At 48.2% G+C, this 20,168-nt stretch overlaps 1 protein-coding gene across 1 annotated transcript in view; it reads right to left on the bottom strand.

Moving 5' to 3' along the window:
* Window positions 1–9,495, bottom strand: part of LOC107206960 (hexokinase-1) — a 35,765-nt gene extending 26,270 nt beyond the window's left edge. The window contains exons 1-2 of the mRNA XM_015633486.1: window positions 9,323–9,495; window positions 2,754–2,916 (exon numbers count right to left, since the gene is read on the bottom strand). Of these exons, the coding sequence (XP_015488972.1) occupies window positions 2,754–2,916; window positions 9,323–9,385 (226 nt within the window). The 5' untranslated portion in view covers window positions 9,386–9,495. The remainder of the gene's footprint in view (window positions 1–2,753; window positions 2,917–9,322) is intronic.
* Between the last annotated feature and the right edge of the window lie 10,673 nt (window positions 9,496–20,168).

Raw genomic sequence — 20,168 nt, 5'->3', positions numbered from 1 at the left:
AACTAATGGGAAAAGCAACACTGGACCAGATGGCCCCTTTTCAAGCCTAAGTGCATACCTCAAACAAACACTACACTTCAGAAATACCTTCCCTGAAAATAAATTAATGGGTCAGGGTGTTTGATTTCCAGCACCATCAAGCTCATCGCAAGGTAAAAAATTATTAAGAATCATCCTTCACTCACCCTTTAAAAGATCTCTGAACTAGAGTGTAAAGCTTTCTGCATGCAGCTGGAGTTTTCTTTTAGTGTGCTTGAGGAATTAAACCCAAGCAGCAGCATTTAATCTGTGCTTTGTAACACCAAGGTGCAATCAAACCTGCTGTGAATTTATTTGGCCTTTGAAAGCATTTTGAATTAGCTTGAGGTACCATTCTGGGCACTGTGGACAGAAAAACCTCATGGCTTTTGTAAATTAAACAACTCCGAATGAAGGGGGGAAAAAACTGCTAACATCAACACCTCCAGAGTCTCTAGAATTACTGCTCACCAACTCCTTGTTGAAAAAGAACACAAGCACAGATCTGAAACTAAACAACAGTATTTTTCTGAATAGTCAGCTCCCATAATAATAATTGGACTCAGAGGAAAGAGCTTACAAGGCAGTAATTAGAGACAGGCCAGAGAAAAGGGCAGGCTTTCAGCCCCTGGCTTTCACGGAGGGACAGCTGAAGGCAGAAATTGCCATCTTTGGGCACATCCACACAGCCACATCCGTGAGAGCCCCCCAGAACCTTTTGGAGGAAGAGGGAAGGGGGCTCTGTGCCTGTCCTGGCTCCATCCGTGCGCCAGACGTGACAGGCACGCAGAGGTGAGTCAGGGAAAGAAATGCCACAACACCCCCTGACAGCAAATATTGCTCATACCTGGGGTCAGAACATGCCCTTCCAGGGAAAGAAAGGAATGGCACTGCCTGCTTTTCTAACACCCATCCAAAGAGGCTCTCACCACCTACAAATACAGATCACCACTGACTTCTACAGAAACTGTCCAGGGCAAAGCAGTGCCTTGCTCAAATCTGTGCTGCAAAGCACTGCCAGCAGTGTGCCCAACCTGCAGAGGCTGGCAGGAGCCAGGCGGGCACAGGATCAAGAACTGAGTGCCCTGTACACAACTCACAAGGTTCTTTTTTTAAGTAGGTGTGTAATGCATGATCTGAAATTAATGCCCTGACATACAGACACGCCTACGCACAACCAGGGCTGCTCACTGCTCTGGCTCATCCTCGCTCCCAGCAACATTCAGCAACCTCTCACACCTCTCCATGTGCAGATCCCCTTTTTCCTGGGCCACCTCTAAATATTCCCAGTTTGTAGGATGGAACAATTTTCAAAATTAGACTCACTGCAAGCAGCTCAGACTTGATATAGTGCAGTGCCTGATGAAGCAGGGAACTGAGGACAAGTCACTACTCAAATGAGCTCAAAACAAGCATGAATGAAAAAAGAGGGATTTTTGGAGCCAGTAAAAACGCTGGGATTCCACACAAAAATCCTCAAGTCACCTCATGTGCAAATCTTTAGTGCAACCTCTGCCTGTGACCCAGCTGCGTGTGGCAGCATCTGGCTTTCTCAAGAGGCTGCAAATTTCGACACAGCATTTCAACATAACAGCCAGCAATTCTAAATTAAGAGAAACACAGGATTCAAATACATTCTCCCCTTGTTTTTTTTCAGACAGCAAATCACATCTCAGCCAAAAAGCTTGAGATGGCAGAAAGCAACAGCAAAGCAAAGCTATCAAAGAATTCCACCTGCCAGACAGCAGCACCAAGCTTCACAAAGCACCAGGCCCCATGTTATTCCACCACTAAATTCTTAATTCTAACTAAAAAAAAAAGAAAGCTTCAGAATAGGTAATAACTCTGTTGTGAAGTTCTTGCAATCCCTGCACACATGTAACACACCAAACTAGTTAATCTGGGGTAGGCACCACACTAGTTAACTAGCTCATGCTACATGAAAGGGAAACCCAGTGTTACTACTAAATAATAAACACTATTATATAAAGTTTATAAATACATTTAGATACTCTATAGATGGTATTTTTTACAAACACATAGTAATTTTTAAGTAATAGAGGCAATCTTGCTCTCAATTACCAACAAAACACTTTTTTGGTGTCTGATAGCAGTTTGTCTTTTATCTGGTACAGTGGGCATGGAAAAAAACAAGTCCTGCATCTAGATGGAGAAAACTTAGCACACCAGGGGAGCAGCTTTGGAGCCACACACTACATCCTCCTCAAGTTCTGTGAGTCCTCCCCCAAGACAGTCTGGAAGAGGAAGCTACAAAATGCAAAATGAATGCCAGGAAACTCAAATTCAGCCTGTAATGGTTCACACTAGGGAAAAGGTAAGGAGCAGAGATGCTAAGAGAAACAGCAAATTACTAAAAGCCACTGTATTTAAGACTCTAGGCCACATGAGTGTGGACTGCATGAATCAAAAACCATTCTATGTGAAGTATTGATTGTTGGCAGACAGGTCTCAGAGTAAATGTACTGACTGATAGTGAACTGACTGCTAGGAAGAGCCCTTCCATTGCCATCAAAGTGGCTTTGACAAGGGAATCACTAATCTTCCAGCAACTGCGGGAACAGACCTGCACACAGAGGGAAGGATGCCTTCTAAACATTGTCTGGGCTTGCCAGGAAGTAAATCCCTCTTGATCTTGGTAGGATGTTGTATATCTGTAACAGGTTTCCACAAAGCACACCACGTTTAATACGGAAAACAAACACTCAGCTCCTTACCTGAACCGTCAGGAATGGACCTCACAAAGGTGGGAAGCATCTTCACCGCAGCTGTTGGGTTAAAATCCCTGGAGAGGCCGTTCTTCATCTCTCTCCTGAAGCGAGCCATGACGTCCAGCAGCGTTTCGTCAGAGAGCCGCATGGCGTAGAGGTACTTATCAATCTGGGGAAGACACACACCAGCCCGGGGTGAAAGGCTGTCCTTTCTCACTGCAGGGATGGTGTACAGCCCCAGCATGGTCCCAGGGCTCTGGCCAAGCTGACAACACAGCCACACGCCTCGTGCCTTATCTTCTGACTCAAAATCACAGAAAATGTACAAGTCTAGGACCTACTGAAGTGAGTTTTGCCTCCTCTCTTCCACACAAAACCATCTGCCCACAGCCTCAAAACACCACCTCCAGCCCTTGCCCCACTTCTCAGCTCTCCTGACTGTCCAGGAGTTAAACAGCTGGAGCTAAAATCCCTCTTTTGACACCTTGTCCCAGCTGGGGTGATGTGGGTGTCTGAGGCGCTTTGTGTTTAAAGCCTCACATTGGGAAGGACTTGCCACAGTACTTTTGGGGCTACATCACAGGCTGAGAAATTATTTTCCTGCAGCAGACCACTTTCCCTATCCCACTCCAAAGCTGTAACAACCAGAGAGTCTGGAAAGACAGAACTTGACAGTGGGCAGGCAGCACCTTCCTTCTCAAGACAAAACATCAAATTAAAAGTTGTTGACTTGTCCCTTGTGGCTTCCAATGACAGGAGCTTGCTTTACCTCCTTGGAAAAAGGAAGCAGTTCTAGTTTTCCAGTGATACTGCTTTCCGTAATATTGCAACCACCTTCACTCTGTCTCTCAGAAGACTGAGAGATGCTTTGATGCCTGAAAAATACAACATAGCCTTGAGGGGTTCTTGCCAAACACACCTCCCACCTTTTTTACTTCAGTTGCCAGTCTATTCTTGCCTTGTTTCCTTACCTGCCTTGGAAATTTGGTTCTGCAAATGGCTCAGATCGAAGCCACACCTTTGGGATCACTTTTGCTTGCAGCTCAGCAAGACCAAAAAAATAAAGCCCTGCCCATGTTTTCTGTCCTCAGCAAAACTGGAAAAGCCACCTCATTTTAAACCCCAGGCCAGCTCTGTGCCAAGGGTCCATGTGTCTCTTTGGCTGCCCTGGAAGCTTTGAGAGCAGCTCATCTCCAAGCTGGCATTATGTCTTACAAGACCAAGGCCACAATAAAACACTTCATGTGAAACACACGTACGCAAGTGCTCCGTATACCGGGGACTTTGAGAAGGGAAGCAACGAACAACGCCCTTCGCAAAGGAAATGCAATCAAAATGTCATTAAACCCTAAAATGACCATAAAACCAGCACCAATTTAATTGCTCGTACAGAAAGTGCTCCTGCCCGCCCTACTCAAGGTCTCCCCAAAGACAGCATCTCCCCAAGCCAGACACCCTCCTGCCATGACCCAGCACTTATTTACACAGATGAGGCAGAAGGCATGGAGAGTGCTGCTGGGCACAGCTACCCAGCCTGATCCCGAACCACAGGCAAGCCTGGACCCCAAGGGACACAGCCAGAGGCTGCACAAGCTGTAGACCTTTCAATGTCATTGCTTGCAGAGGAACAATACCATGATTGATAATACCACGACGAAATGAGACCATGCATTTTCCCCACGAAGCGGTGACGTGACGGTGCAGGCGTACAGCTGAAGGGTAGAAGAGCTGAGCTCAGGTTCTCTGCAACAGAGGCCAAATGCAAGACCCCAGGACAGCATCCCCACATCCCTGCTGTGTCCTGTGCCTGACAGCCCCTTCACAGCAACAACCACGGCCAATCACTGGCATCATTTCACTCCAAGAATAAAAACCTGGATGAGATGTGCCCTCTCTGCAGCCCCAAACGCCGTGGGGATGGATGCAGAGGTTGGAGTCTGGCTAAGCAAGAAGGTCTCTCCTTCATGGCAAACCCTGCCATGGGTTTGTTTTTTTTAGCAGAGTGTGTAAAGCCATGATGTCAGAGCATGAGGATACTCCCTTTAAAAGGAGAGGGGGGGAACCAACCTCTTTTTCAGGCTGAGCTTACAGCAGCCCACGCTGCCGCTCAGAGGGACGATTCCCCAGAACTCCCAGTGAAAGCTAGCTACAGTAAACATCATCCACAGTCAGACCTCACCGTGCAACTAATACACCCCTCTACAAAGCCCCACTGCTGCATCCTCCTCCCAAAAGCAGGGCGGAAGGATTCCCGCTCACCGAAAGCCCTGTTGTGAGCGCAGGTTGTGGCGTTTGCACAGTCAGGACTGACGAGCCCATTCTCCCCACCTCTGCCCCTGTGCTGCCCTCAGCAGCGAGGGAAAACGGGAGGGAGGGCTCTTTTTTGCTGCCGTGAAAGACCAATGAGCGCTGCCAGCGCCCTTACATAATTGGGCTGGACCCTCCTGCACGCAGCGAGCATCGCGTTTTATGGCACCGAGGCCATCCATCTCCACCGCTGAGATTCCCGGGGCGGGGACACTGAGCCTCTGCTTGAAAAAAAACTCACTCCTATGTGTTACAGCTTCCAAAACCACGAAAAACTAGAAAAAACACAAAAAAAAAAAGCAGTTTTTTGGTGGTTTTTTTTTCCCTCCCAGGCAGGTTAGTCATTCCAGCAGTGTGGCAGCAAGGGAGTAAGTGCAGCCCTCCAAGGGAAAACTCCCAGCAAACAGCCATAAATAACTTGAGGCGGGGGGAGCCGGAGGCTGGATTATGGGATGGAGGTTTAATAACTCCCTGCTCTGCCGGCAATAAAAGCCGATCACAAAGCAAATCTCAGCTGTATGCATGGGGAAGCTGTGGAAAGGCTGCCCAGGACACACAAGCAGACCCGCAGCCCCACTGAGGATCCCGCGGGAGACAGGTGCCAGCCCCTCCCAGGAGATGGAAGAGGGCAGGAACAATTTCAGACAGAGAGTTGTGTGGGCAAGGAGCAGAAAACACTTCTTTATTTAGCTGCCACCTCAGTGTCACCCCCCAAGGAAGGGCATCTTCCCAGTCTGCCACTATGGGAGTCCTCCAACAGCTCAATCACTTCTTCCCCCCTCCTTTTCTTAAAAGAGACCAAACCAAAACAAACCAGAGACAGAATCTGAGAACAATTTTTTAAAAATAGGATTTCATCATCTGAACCACATTCACGTAATTTTTCCTGGTCACATAGGAAAGACACAGTTCGTACTTGGGGAAAAGAAGTTTCAGAGAATTCAGCCACTGCAGCAGTTGTGAATAATTATAAATGAAACAAACAGGCAGCACTAAAAGCTTGAACCTAAGGGCTATTCCTTAAACACATGCCTCATTCCCCGGACACTGACAACAGTCAGTGGTATCCAAGAAAAGAGCACTCCCACAAGAATTTCAGAAATCATTAGCACCTATTTCACTGACACAGCCTTCATACCAAAAGCCCTTCACCATGAAAACATCTTTCTGGAGAGTTAATCATACTCCTCTCAGCATGAGGAAGATTCACCAGGAGCCAAAGCATGTTAAAACAAGTAGTATAGATATTTTGAAATTGTTTGTGCTTACTTACGATTTATCAGATTGGTTCCTAAAAAGCCTTTGTAGGGGCAGGTGACCAATACAGGGTTCTCCTGGACAGCAGTTCTTACATTTTAATACTCCATTCCATCACGGTTTTTTTCAAGGTTAAACATCTACATGTCACTCCTGGATTGCAAGAACTTTTTCTTCACTCAGGTAAGACAACAAAAACATATTGTTCCCCTGACAGACAGAAACCAGGCAACACCTAGAGGCTCCCTTTGCTGGGGCCAGCTACGGCAGGTACAAACCTGTTGGAAACAAAAGGCATTTTAAAAAGCTCTCCTGCACACAGGCCACTGGCAGAGATGCCAGGGATGCTCCATGACTCCCTCATCCCTCAGGATGGGAGTCAGCTCTTTGGAGAAATCAAGGCCACAGCTGAGTTTGTGCCAAGTCCCCTGTCTGAGCAAGGGTGCTCAGCTCCCGGAATGTCACAAACATTCAGGGAACAGATGTCTGCAAAAACATCTGGATAATTTAAGCTGCTTGGACTACAGGTGTATTCACACAGGGCATCACACACTGCCAGCTTGCTGCTGCACACTAAGGTGACATGGAAGTGCCGTTACGAGTGGTTTCGCTGGAAAATGCTCCCTTGCAGGGGCCACAGGGTTCATGCCATGAACAGCCCCTTCTGTCAACACTACACCTCCACCCTGCCTACTCCCCCTCCTTGCCACAACTCATCTTGGAAAACATTCCAAGAAAATGACAAATTTGAAAAAACCCACCCTGAAACTTGAGGGGGTAGGCACAAACCCAGCAGAACAGCACTAGTTCTTAGATGCAGGTTCTCCCCAGGGTCTGAAACCACCAGCCCCAACCAGGCCCCTCGACAGGCTTCCCACCACAGAAAGGCAGCTGCAGAGCATTAGTGCTACACAGAGACAGGAATTGGAAAAAAAAAAAAGAAAAAGAAGGAAAAGAAGGTCACAAGAGAAGAAGTATGTTCAGCCTTGGCTCATCGGTACTTTTAACCTGTGACCCACAGCAGAATCCTGAAGGTGAGCTGCCTGCCTGCTGGACTGGTGGCTTTGATGGACCAGCGAGGCAGAGGAGCAGCCAGGGCATCCAGGAGCCCCACGGGGCAGCAGGGAGAGCAGAGCCAACGCCTTGGTTGGCAGCCCTCAGCCACAAGCACGTACCAGCAGAAAGTGCAGCTCTTCCGGAAGCGGGGAGGAGAGGGAGGGACCTGAAACGAAGCTGTGCAGGCACGTATATCCCTAGAAGCGGCACGCTGATGGAGAGCAAACCTCACAAGCAGCAGGCTGAGATGGAGCAAGAGCACTTCTGCCCCACAGGGAACCAGGGGATGGAGCTCACCAGCTCCCAGCAGAGCCTCTGGCTGCCACAGCCATCCTCCCTACAGAACAGCCAAAACTGAGGAGGCTCAATATCCGTTCCAAAAGGATACAAACAGGAAAAGATGTCTTACGTCCTCTAAAAACAGCAGCTTGCTTTTTTGACTTTTCAAGTGGTTTTTATTTTTTTCCTTGACTTTTCCAGACAAAACCGGATTGATCCATAAGAATGCTTTACAGCTCCCTGGCCAAACGGTTTCCCATGCTGTCAGACAATAGCAGCCCCACAGTGCCAAACCAGCCTGCGATAAATAACCCCCAGAACAGCGCAGAGTTTCCCTGCGCCTGCATGCTCCCCCTGTGCCTTCCCCACAGCCCTTCTGCCACTCCACGCACTCGTGCTTATCCTGGCGTTCTAAATATAACACAGCGAGACAGAGAAGGCCTTACCCAGGCATGCATGCCTGGCACCAGCAGCAGCACTCAGAAATCCTGCGGGAAAAGGAACACAGTGAGCCTGGGCAACAGGGAGAGCCACGTACGTGGGGCCAGGAGGTGCAGAAACACCGCAGGCTGAGCGCAGCCTCTGGCTCCTCTCAAGAGCCGCCGGCTGGAAAAGCAAAAGACCTAAAGCACAGAAGGAGACGTGGAAACCGTGGGAAGCTGTCTCAGGTTTTCTCCGAGGCAGGAGTGGGCATGGGTGAGCGTGTCTCCAGTGGGGCAGGGTGGGTCAGCCACACACCAGAGCTGAGGTCTCCACAGGCACAGCCGGAAGCCAAAAGGGATGAGGTGCTCTCCTCCTGCCGAGGAGATTCTCAAGCCCCAAGAACACGACAAATCAGTACTGCTAATGCTTGTCATTGAGGCTTTCCCGAAATATCTTAGGGATGCCTTCAGCCACACGCCCAGGTGGGTCACACGGCAGCGCCTGAGGAGGGTGGCAGAGGGGAAGCCTCTGTTTCCTGACGTCAGCCCGACTCATCGACGTTTGCAATTATTTTCCCAATTTGTGTCCCCACATCCTAGCCCCAGGCTCCCCGCTCCCTACAGCTCTGCAATATGCTCAGCCAGGACCGAACTGCCATGTTTTTATTTATCCTGTGCTCCGCACCCTTTTCATTGTGGCAGTGCTCGATCCCAGGGCTGTACCAACCACACAGCAGCAACCGCCTAGTGCTGAAGGAACAGAAGCCTATGGAAACGCTTCTTTTTAAGCACAACTGACAACCATTTCCTGTAAATTCCGATCCTGCAGAGGCACATAATTCAAAAACTACCTGCTCCTCGCCTGCTGGAGTGGGGATGCTCACCGGCATCCTCGGAAAGAAGGGAAAATCCCCTTTCCGGGGAGGCTGGTGCCTACGAAAACCAGGAGAAGCCATCATGCCCACCCCTCACTGCCGAAGCCCCTCAGGTCCTGCTTGATCGGCTTCTGTGCATCCATCCACCCACACCCCCCTCCCATCCCCACCGGCGATGCTCCGGAGGGCTCAAACCCGGGGTTATCCCTCCTTTCTCCCTCAGCTGGGTGGCTCTGAGGACAATGCAAGAAAACCAACGTGCGGGGGGGTGGAGGGGAAGTTAAAATATTTTTTAAAACAATTAAAAAAAAAATTTAAAAAATTAAAATCAAGCGGTGTGGGCGGGGGGCGGCCTTCGGCCGAGGGATGTCCAGCTAACCTTTTTGACCTGGTCCTCCTTCAGCTCCGTGAAGTAGTAGGCCAGGAGCTGGGCGGCGATCATCCTGCCGGCTGCAGCGGCGGCTCCGCGCACGCAGCGATGCGGGCCCGCGGATGGCCGAGCCGAGCCGAGCCGCGCCGAGCCGAGCGCCGCCCCTTCCTCCTCCTCCTCCTCCTCCTCCCCCGGCCCGGCCCCAGCCCAGCCCCGCCCGGCGGGACGTGCCGCCGCTGCTCCTGGCCTGGAGGAGAAGGAGGAGGAAGAAGAGGGCAGTGCCCCGCCGTACTCCAGAGGGGCTCTACGGCAGCCATAGAGACGGGCTGCTGAGGGCTTCCCTGAGGGAAAAAAAATAAATAAAAATAAAAGAATAAAAAAAAGAAACAAAAAAACTCTTCTTGGTGGCCGAGGCCAGCGGCATCCTGGGCCGTGCCAGGGATAGTGTGGGAGAAGGGAAGTGATTCTCGCCCTGTGCTCAGGGGCTACACCTCGAGTGCTGTGTCCAGTTCTGGGCCCCCGAATTCAGGGCGGCGCTGGAGCGTGTCCAGAGAAAGGCAGCGGGAGCTGGGGAAGGGTCTGAAGCACAAATCCCACGAGGAGCGGCTGGGGGAGTTGGGGTGTTGAGCCCGGAAAAAAGGAGCCTCAGGGGTACCTTCTCACTCCCTACAACTCCCTGACAGGAGGCCATGTGGCGATCAGGCTTTAAGCTGTGCCAGGGGAGGTTTAGGTTGGGCATTCGGAGGAGTTTCTTTATTGAAAAGGCTGATGAGACTTTGGAATGGGCTGTCCAGGGAAGCAGTGGAGCCACTTTCCCTGGAGATGTCGAAGGAAAGATTGGAACGTGGCGCTTCATGCTGTGGTTTAGCTGCCGTGGTGGTGTTGGGCCTAGGTGCTCTCAGGCACATCGTGTGATTCCTACAGCGATCCCGTGCAGGGCCTGGAACCAGACTCGCAGTCCTTGTGTGTCTGTTCCAACTCAGGATATCCTGTGATTCTATGTTAACACGCTGCTGGAGAGGGCTCCTCCTCCCCACGTGTGCTGCCCGCAATTTTGCCATGTTAGAGCCCATTGCCAGCACCCCAAGGAGGTATCCAGCACCATGAGGGCTCTGAGGGCCCACACACACATCAGCCAAGTGACACAGGGCCCCTGAAAAAGCTAAAGGCCAAATGCAGATGGCAAGTGACACATTTCACAGATGGCAAGTGACACATTTCAGCAGCCCATGGGGCTCTCTTGCCTGCTCCCTGTCCATGTACAGGGGCAGGAACACACACCCATGCAGAGGGTGGTGATGCTGGAGGTGTGATTTGCATACAGATTGTCTAGCACAGTCTAAGCGATTAAAAATCTGCTTCTTGAATTTCCGGCTCCCTTTTCAGTGCTGCTTTAATTAAATGTTTTCACTGGCCAAAATCAAGAGCTGCTTTGGCAGACACATCCTCCTTCAGACTAGTGCCCCAGTCACTGCAGGCAGGGTGGGCAGGATTTCCTTCTCTGGCTCCAAGCTCAGAGAGATTTTCATCAAGCGTTTCCCTGCTCCGCATGTGTTACTCCTGCTCACTTGCTTGGCAAGCTAAGGAGCAAAGCCAGCCGTGCTCCCCAGTGCAGCCAGGCACTGCAGGCACAGCGGTAGCGCCCTGCCACCAGCACAGCTGCAGCTCACGGGTGGCACAGGGACATGGGGCTGAGCTGAATCATCCCAGTGTCCAGCAACGTCACCCAATCCCTAACACAGACGGACCAAGCTGTGCCTCAGATGTAATTCACTGCTCAGTCACGCTCCTCCTCTTCTGCTGGTCAGAAGCTGTCTTTAATTCCCAGCCAGGCTCGCTCCTGTTTTCAATCCATCTGTCATCTGCTAAGCCTTATCTTTCATCTGAAATCACTCTCCTCGCTCTCGGGTGTTCACTTTCTATAAATACTCTGAAAGAAACCCTACACATTCACAGCTTTTGCTTCACTAGGTAAGACAGACTTAGCTCTTCTTGGTCTGAATGCTGCCTGATACCGCTCAGTTCCCACAGGTTTTATGTTAGTGGGGCTGCCTCTACATGGGGTTTGCAAGCGCTACTATCTACTTCCTCCAGCTCAGACACCCTAAGCACCCCTTACATACACAATATCTCCCCTCAGTCACCTTGCTGCAGGAATGTTTATTGATTTAAAAACACTTGGATGCAAGCTCGAGTCGTTTTCAACTAATCTTTGACCAAATGAAAGGAATTCAAAGCATCCCCTCTGGCTCTCAAAGAATTTGAACCAGACAGCTAAAATACTCACAGTGGTCTTCTCTTTAACATCACACCTGTTGTAAGAACATGCAAGAGGACGATGTTTGTTTTCTTTGTCTGCCAAAATTATGACTTGGAAGTGAATTGAGGATGTCACAGATCACTAAAGTGGCCTTTGGTTCCCTGATCATTTGTGTTATAACGTATTTCCAAACTCACAAACAACAGCCTCAGGCTTCCTTTAAGCTACAAGAAGCAAAAAGTAAGTTCAAAACATCACTAGACAAGCCCTCTTGGTTCTGTGCAATGAAAATAAAACCTGCACACATCACAACCCCCCAAATAAATTAAGGAATTAAAGTCTACACTGGAGCAGGAGGGGGTTCACATGACACAGACAAAAGCAAATAAGGGATGGTTAAACAAGTATTGAAAATAATTGGGTTTGTCTTCAGTTGTTGAGCATGGCATTCAGGAAAAATGAACTTGACAGAGTAAAAGCCACTGGGGAAAATGTAACAGTCCATCCAAGGCAAAAGAGCTGCAATATTTAAATGTGTGGTATTTTTAAAGTGCTCCGTGCAAGGATAAGAGCACATGACCAGCTTTGATGCTGTAACCAGCACTGGGATGAATGAGCTTCCCCCCTGCCAGAGAGCTGGAAGGGCAGCCAAATATCCCTGTGGACACCCCAACCCTTGGCAAGTCCTCCTTGCACTGCCAGGCCAGCAGTGAGGCACAGCTGTTATTTTTGGGGGGCCTGGGAGGAGCTGTGCACAGGCTGCCAGGCAGAAGCCACCAGCTCTTCACCTCTGCCTCCATGAATCTTGTACTGCCCCAGCATCGAGCCCTGGGTTTCCCCTTCTGCTTTACTGGAAGGGATCAATTCAGCAGCCAATTAATTACCAGCACCTCGTGCTCTGCCAGGCATCCAGCAGGCTGTTTTGAAAGCCACTGTCCTTTAAGACAAATTACTGGAGGCTGAACGTGACACCTGATGACTTGCAGCTATTTTGATTGAGCTCTAATCTTGTTGGCCCCATTTAATGCTACCCAAGTGTTTCAGCTGACTGAAGTAATTCTGTGATTCAGCTCTCCTGGGTGTGGGTAAGATTTTTTACCTCCCTTTGCCTATTTCTACATTAAATGTTCACTGCCCTATACAAGTTAGCATTCTGATTGAACTATACAATGAGGGGATTTTTTTGGTTTAAATCTTATCACATATTTTTGATGTACACAGCTGATAGATGCTTCCTACTTTTGTAAAGAAAAAATAAAGTTGTAGTTGTGTTTGCTGGGGTTTTTTTTTAGGTGTCTGGAAAACGTTCAATCCCCTTTTCTCCCACATTGGATTTTCCTTTCACAGTTCTCAAAGTGAAAGAAAGCAGCATCTCTAATAAACACTAAGTTCCCAGTCTGTGGCAGCAGTTCTGACTAATGAGGGAAAGCTCCTATTCCAGGGTAGGAAACCAAGTGCTTGCACAGAAGAAATCACCATTCCTTTGTGCTGAGCTTAGAGCAGAAACTACTAAGAAAATCTAAAAACAGCAGATATATCAGTTTGATGAGCAATTCAGTTGAACAAGTTTAACTACATTATATGCAATTTCACCTTGCCAGGAGCCACAGCAAGCAGGCACAACCACAGAGCCAACCAGGATGCTTTCTCTCATGTTTTCCAAGTGAAAAAACCAATTTAGCTAGGAATACCTTGAGGGGAGCTCATTCCATGCTCAGGAAAGGCCGCTCCACCTGCCAACAGAGCACTGCACACTTAGAAAGTGGTTTTTATGCTCCCAGAGTACGTTTCCAAAAGATGTTTTAGGCACAAAGACTAAAAAGGGGTTTGGCCCATTCTTCCAGAGATGCTCCAGGGGAAGGGTGAGCTACTTTTTAATGAAGCCCCTTTGGAAAGGTTTTAGCACTGCTCACCACACTGAGCATTTGAGGGCTGAGGACACTTCCCAGGCCTGTGGGTTTCAAGACTTAAATCCCTCCAAAGACAAAGCAGTATTTCTGTCAGGTGTGTACTGAACAATTAAGGATCACAAACAGCCATGTCTAGACTCTGGCCATGATGAGAGGGCAAGTGGAGAAGGAAGCATATCCAGCAAAGGAGGGGTGTTGTCTACTGATTCACGTGGGAACAGATGTTCTTGGTGGCAGATGGAGATGCTCCATGCCTTAACTTCCCATACCTGAGCATCAATCAGCTGTGCTTTTATTTTTTCTAAACCAGCTGCTGTTCTTCAGCATCAGAGGGATGCAAAGAACATGACCCCCACAAAACCAAGAAAACCAGAAAGCAGATAAACACAAGCCCCAAACTCACAGCTTACAATTAAGCCCCGTTATTTGGGAGGCCTGGATGACAATTTCTTTCTCAGCCTCATAGTGACTGCAAGGTTCATTAAGCTGGGGACAAACCAAACTACTCCATCTTCAGTTAACTGCTACTTCCAAAAGCTATGGGCTGTGTGAGCAATCCTGCAAAGGACTTCCCACATCTGCACACATGTGGGGAAAAGAGGAAACTGCTCCCTGGAGTCACAGCACCACAAAACCTCTAGATCCAGTGTTACACAGCAGAGCTACCCTGAGCTGCTTTCCAACCCACTGAGGTTTTCCAGCACAGGTCCAGCCTGCTGACATCCCTTGGCACTTTGCATGCAAGTCCACTCACTTTGCTCTTCCCTTACACACCAAGAGTGAAACAGGAGTGCAACCCAACCAAACTCATCTCTTCCTTTTTTTCCCCCTTCCTGCCCTAGTTATTCACCACTGCACCTTCTTCCTCTCCAGTGTCAGAAATACAACTGATTTTACATCTCTGCAAAGAAAAGCAGTAACAATTGCAGTTTTCTGACTCAGCTTGGGCCCTGCACTAGGTAAATATTTTTTCCATTGAGGTGAGAACTGCTGCATCAAGCAAGCATTTTTTATAGTGCATTGGTACTAAGTCATTATTGCATCTTGTATACCCATAAAGTAGACCACACACACATTTTTATGCACACAGAAACTCAGTTTGTAAGGCAGTGTAAGGGCATTGGTGTGTCAGGGAGATGAACCCAATGTCAATGAATCACCTTTCCTGACCAGAAGGTGAAACATTTGTTTCATTTCATAAAACATCTATTGACCAGCAAAATGAAATGAGCACAAGTGCAGATTCATAAATATAAACAGTAAATATAGGCAGTAAATATATGCAATAAATATAAGCAGCTTATATTTACTAAATGTCCAATGCTAGTAAACAATGTTAAAAGAAATTATGCTGAAAAAAGAGCAAAATATAGACCACAAACTGGTTTGAAATTTCAAAAGGGGTAACTTTAAAGTATTTTCAGTTGTTTGGTTCAAATGTTATCTTCAGAAGATGCAGTTCAATACCAATTGAAGAATGGCTGCAAAACCAGCAATCACTTAAGTGACAAGGCAGTTACAATGACTTAAAGGAAAATATAGCCTAATTTACTGTACTGTAACCATAAACCTCAGCAGACAGCTGGTTTCTGTGCACTATCCCAAGAAGGTTTGAATGGCAGTGTGCACCTTTGTTATGTGAGCAGTTAATCCACAACCAAGAGCTTCTACTTTCAGCACTGGGAACACAACCCACCCCTCTTTTTTGGCTTTCCACTAACACCAAACAAGATGACACCTCTCAACACAGCCTAAGAGGCCAGTTTCCATTAAGGATACACATTTCTCCTTGATCCAGCATTTGATGCTAGCAAAAATCAGTTTATATCACAAGTCCCAGACCCACAGAGGTGCCGGTCTTAACTGCTGAGGCCTCAGGTTTGTGCTCCTTTTCCAGCAAGACCCAAGTGTAAGGGGCTCTCCTGGCAGGCCAATATTCTCACAAGGTGGGGCAGGTGAAGGCACTCCACCCTTTAGCCCAGAAGGGGTGGAAAGCAGGTACTCACTTGGCACAGTGGGGAGCAGCAGGAGCCAGGAACATCCACAGCGTTTGGCTCCTTCCATGTGGCCATAGCAGGAGCACCACTTGCTACATCACATGGTCATCACAGGGCACTGTCAGCAAAAAAAAGGCAGAATTTTAGGTTTTCACATCTCCCTCCACAGCATCAAGATGTCTCTGAAAGACAAACACCCAACAGACAGGAGCTCTCCTAAAAATGCCTCCAGCAGCTGGGACACAGCAGATGCACATTCACAGCTAACATCACTCTGAGAGAGAGAGGGAATTTGGGACATATGGGCTGTGGATCACAGGTGTGACCCAGAAGAATGGTGAAAACAGGGAACATGGCAGCTAGGCACTGGCCCTTGCACAGCCCCAAGATACCGTGGTGCCCTGAGATTCCTGCCACACACAGGTTTAGCAAGCAAATGTGCAATAAAACACCTGAGTCCTGTTAACAGTTTGTATTCTAATTAAAAGAACACACAAAGCCTTGAAAGAACCAAAATATTCACATTAAAAGTCAATACAGGAGGACAATCACAGATGCTGGGCTTGCAGCTAAGCATCATCCAGGAGAAACTGCAGACTTGGAGCTGCTTTGTGATAATCTTGTGATACTCTTTATTTTTTTGGGTAAAGTCCAGAGCTGTCTTAACAGAGGCTGGAGGGAGTTGCAAACAGAACACCACTGAGCAAAATTTTGGTTTCTTCAACTTTACAGGCTGCTGTCATGAAACATTTTAGAGTGGTTATCAGAAACCCAGAGGGGTCAGCCCCAGCCAGGTCCTTGAGCATCAATGTGGTGTGTCTGGGTTTGTCCTCTCTCCCCACCCCAACATTTCTTCCCTCAAGCCACTCTGTCTCTCTCAGGTTTTTCAGGGTGGCAGTGGAATGGAAGGCTTTCTGTGAGGAAAAGTGGGAACTGCTCCCAGCTGGAGTTCCATGGGAAGACTGTGGTGGCACAGGTATCGATACTGGGGGGTACTGGTGCACACTAGTAACACTTCTACACTGGGGAAGGTGTTGCAGTAATTTTGTCTCTGTTTCTCACCATCCAAATCCATTTTAATTAATATTCCCCAAGTGGAATCACGTTTTCCCGTGGTGAAGATGGGTGACCCATCTCCCATCCTTATATCCATCCACGAGCTTCTTCCTCCTACTTTGTCCCCTGTCTCGCTCAGGGAGAGACTGCAGGCTCAGGGAGACACTGGCTGGGTGTCAGGTAGCCACACCAGGTCAAATACAAATCCAGAAGAGATTCTGGATCCCTGTCTTCATTCTCAGATTTTCAGACACAAAAAGAACATGGGTCATGACAGACCCATGGGCATCCCCCAGCAGGATATTTCTACTCTGACATTTGACATCGACACAAAAAAAAAAAATCCTTTAATCACAAGTTTTATCTATAACCTTGTTTTGGACAGATAACAGCAAGAACAGCCTCTGGCTATCAGTCAACATTCAGACCCAGAAAACACCCTCAGCTGTTTTATCAGCTGCCCTCTGTATCAGGTGCTGCACATTTGGGTTTGCCAGCACGAAGCTTGCAGGTGTGGCACAGGTGGGGAGCTCTCCTGCTTTAGAGTATCAGCCTGGTCAGCCCCTTCCCTCCCCTCACAGCAGAGTCACTGCACGTGGTGGTGTAACAGATGCTCCCCTGGCTGCTGGGATCAGCACCCTCCTTGCAGAGATTTGTCAGCACCCCATGTGCCCTGAGGGGACTTGCTCTCACTCTGCAGTGCTGCATATTCAGAACAGCAGGGTTTGACTTGGGCTCTGAAACTTTGACCAGAGCTGGGACAATAAATCCAAATGACTTCCAACTGCACGAGAGGAATTTGCTTTAAAATAACCCCGAATTTTTCACATACCCTTGGCTTTATCTGGAGAGCAGTCTGTGGACAGTAAGACACAACCACCAGCACAAACAGGATCCCAAGTATATTTGAAGAGCAAAAGAGCCTCTCTGCAGTCGAATGACAATGGTGCTTCATTTGGATCTGCTTTCCAAACACTTCCACAGCACCCCCTTCCAATCACAACATGCCACTTTGAAATGCCAGTACCACTTAGCTCCTGAGCCTATTAGACCATGAAGCAATAAAGCCAGAGAAACAAAAATAACCCCAGATACCTACTTTAGCAGCCAGTTGAGTAGGCAGGTGCTATCCTGAGGGCTCGGTGGCAAAAGCATCCTCAGAAATGCCACACCTTGACCTTTGCACAACGGGTGGCATCAAGCTGGTCTCCAAAAGCCGTGGTGTCTTCCCAAAAGGTGCTGATATTAACTATAGCCCTTTGTTTCTTTGCACTCAAGGTTTCTCCCCGTCAGCTTTCTGGCATTTGCCAGCGTGGTGCACGCTTTACTGGGCAGATATTGAGCTGCAAATTCCTTCATACTCCTCTATCCACAGCATTCTGCAGCTAAAGCTCTAGCCGGCCAGCAGATGAAAATGCCACTTACTGCTTATTCCTGCTGCAGTTTGTTGAATTAAAACCTCTTTGTTTGCGAGCTGTAAACAAATTCTTCTTAATCTTTCAATAAAAAATGTCAATTATGCTCTCTAACAATGTAAGTTCATTGTGATGAAAGAAGGCATTGCTATTGCTCTAATCGTGATAACATATCAGCTGCTTTTAGAGTCAATTCCTTTTTGTGCAAAATTTAATGACCATGCAATTATTCAAATTTCAGACTAACAGACTGAGCTTTAGACCTACAGCTCTGAAAACCCTTTTTAGACCTTGCTCTGAAAACACACACTTGAAAGCAACAGAAAAGGCTCAGGGGAAGAATTTCTGAGTTCAGAACACAAAACACCTTTACAATTCCTTCAGCACAGCCAGACTCAGGCCCACATTAAACACAGCGACTTCATTGGAGAGCCAGGGAAAGAAAGCCAAATTCTCAGCACACGATCACAGGCACTTCCCAGGTCCTTGGCTTTCATTTGGCTTCACTGGGAGCTGTGCTCATGTCCAGTTTCCTCCACTCTCTCTGATTTCAGTGCATTTCCTGCAGAACTGCTGGCCACAGCAGATGTGCCCTTCAGGCATTTAAACTTTTTTTTTTTCTTTTTTTTTTTCTCATGCCAGTATTTATCCCATTTGTTTCCAGAATCTGCTGCTTCCAAATCAGCGTCCGTAACTTTCCGCTTTGAAGTATTCAGGACGTGCCTGATGGGAAATCACCTTCCTTGTTTACCTGCTCAGACCCTCACAGGCTTTCCCTCCATGCCTTTCCAACCATCCATTTTCTCCTCCTGCTTAGAGCTCCCCTCTAGGACCAAGTTGTCCATCACCAGCTGGTCTGCTCCGTTAACCACTTCCATCCCAGCCCTAATCCTGCTTTATTTATGTTTCTGGGGCCAGAGGTGGCTGCTGCCCCAAGATCTCAGCTCACCCCACAGGTAAGCCTGGGCTAAGCTCAGCCCCATGGATCTCATCCCCTCCACACCTCCCTGCTCTCCAACTCTTGTGGCAACACAGAATGGCCTTTTTTGAGCTCCCAGTTGGGGACAAGCCTGACAGGATGAGGACAGTCCTCTACAATGGCTGAGCAGATGGCGCAGCATCCTGGCCAAGCCAGCCCTACGGGAGCGGGGCCTTCCCAGGTGCACAGAAACCTTTGGCAAGCTGAACACCCGAGCAGCAAATTGAAAAGCACAAAAACAGCCCTCAGAAAAGTAAACTGAATCAATAACACCCGTGGGTTCGAGAACAGAGCCCTGTTCTGAAATGCCTGAGGCTGGGAGCTACATCTCACCTCCAAGTCCAAATAAAATGGATGCTGGTAAGGTAAGGACCCCAATGCTTCCCCCCCATTAACACATTAACCACTTAACTCAGTTAATTCCCTCCAACAGTCCTTGTAATTAACAGCTCTTAACGTTTCACACCTTGAACTGCTGTCATCCTTTTTCTCCACTATTAAGACTTACTTTCAAGTTGTTCTGATATGCGGTGACAAGTTTATGGGGAAGCTTTAACTGTTGAGGTGCCATACTCTTCACACATCTCTCCCCTCTTCTCCAAACAGCCTTTCTCCTTCCCAGCAAAAGAAGGAAATAAAATACAGTGGCAGTGAAATAGACTCAGCCTCCCCCTCATCTCTTTTCAGTTTTTATATAGCTTTGGTCTGGTTTTAACTTAGACTTTTCTAGATAATAATAATTTGGGTTGTTTTGGGAGGGTTGGGTTGCTTTAGGTTTGGGATTTTTAAGTCAGGACCTCCTTCCACTCCTCCCAGCAAGCTCCTGCTTGCCAAGATTCCCCAACATTCGGTTCTTCAGCTCCTGCACAGGAATCCTCCCACCTGGAGCCCTTTGTCCATTTTCCTGTAGCCAACTCCTTGTGCCAGTGGGAAGGGCTTTCTGGAGGAACCCAAATTCACCAGGTTTCTTACCAAATCTGTTCTCTCTTCACAGAGCACAGCTTTTACTGACTCTAGAGGTGCCTGGGCTGTGTGAGGCCCCCAGACACAGAGTGCAGATGAAGTGTAATGCTGAGCAGGGATGGGGCTGGCATCTGGAGGGTGTTAAAAAAGCACACAACAAGATCAAAATTATTTTGGCATTCCCCTCTCAGACAGACATGACCCATCACGTTTATAGCACCTTCGGTGTGCACCTGCAAGGTGATAGTATCAATGAGGGAAAGGAAAACATTAAT

This window comes from Parus major, chromosome 6 (genome assembly GCF_001522545.3).
Source record: "Parus major isolate Abel chromosome 6, Parus_major1.1, whole genome shotgun sequence".
In the NCBI taxonomy this organism is placed as follows: domain Eukaryota; kingdom Metazoa; phylum Chordata; class Aves; order Passeriformes; family Paridae; genus Parus; species Parus major.
The sequence above is the reverse complement of the archived record's forward strand: the minus strand, read 5'-3'. Positions and strand labels throughout refer to the sequence as shown.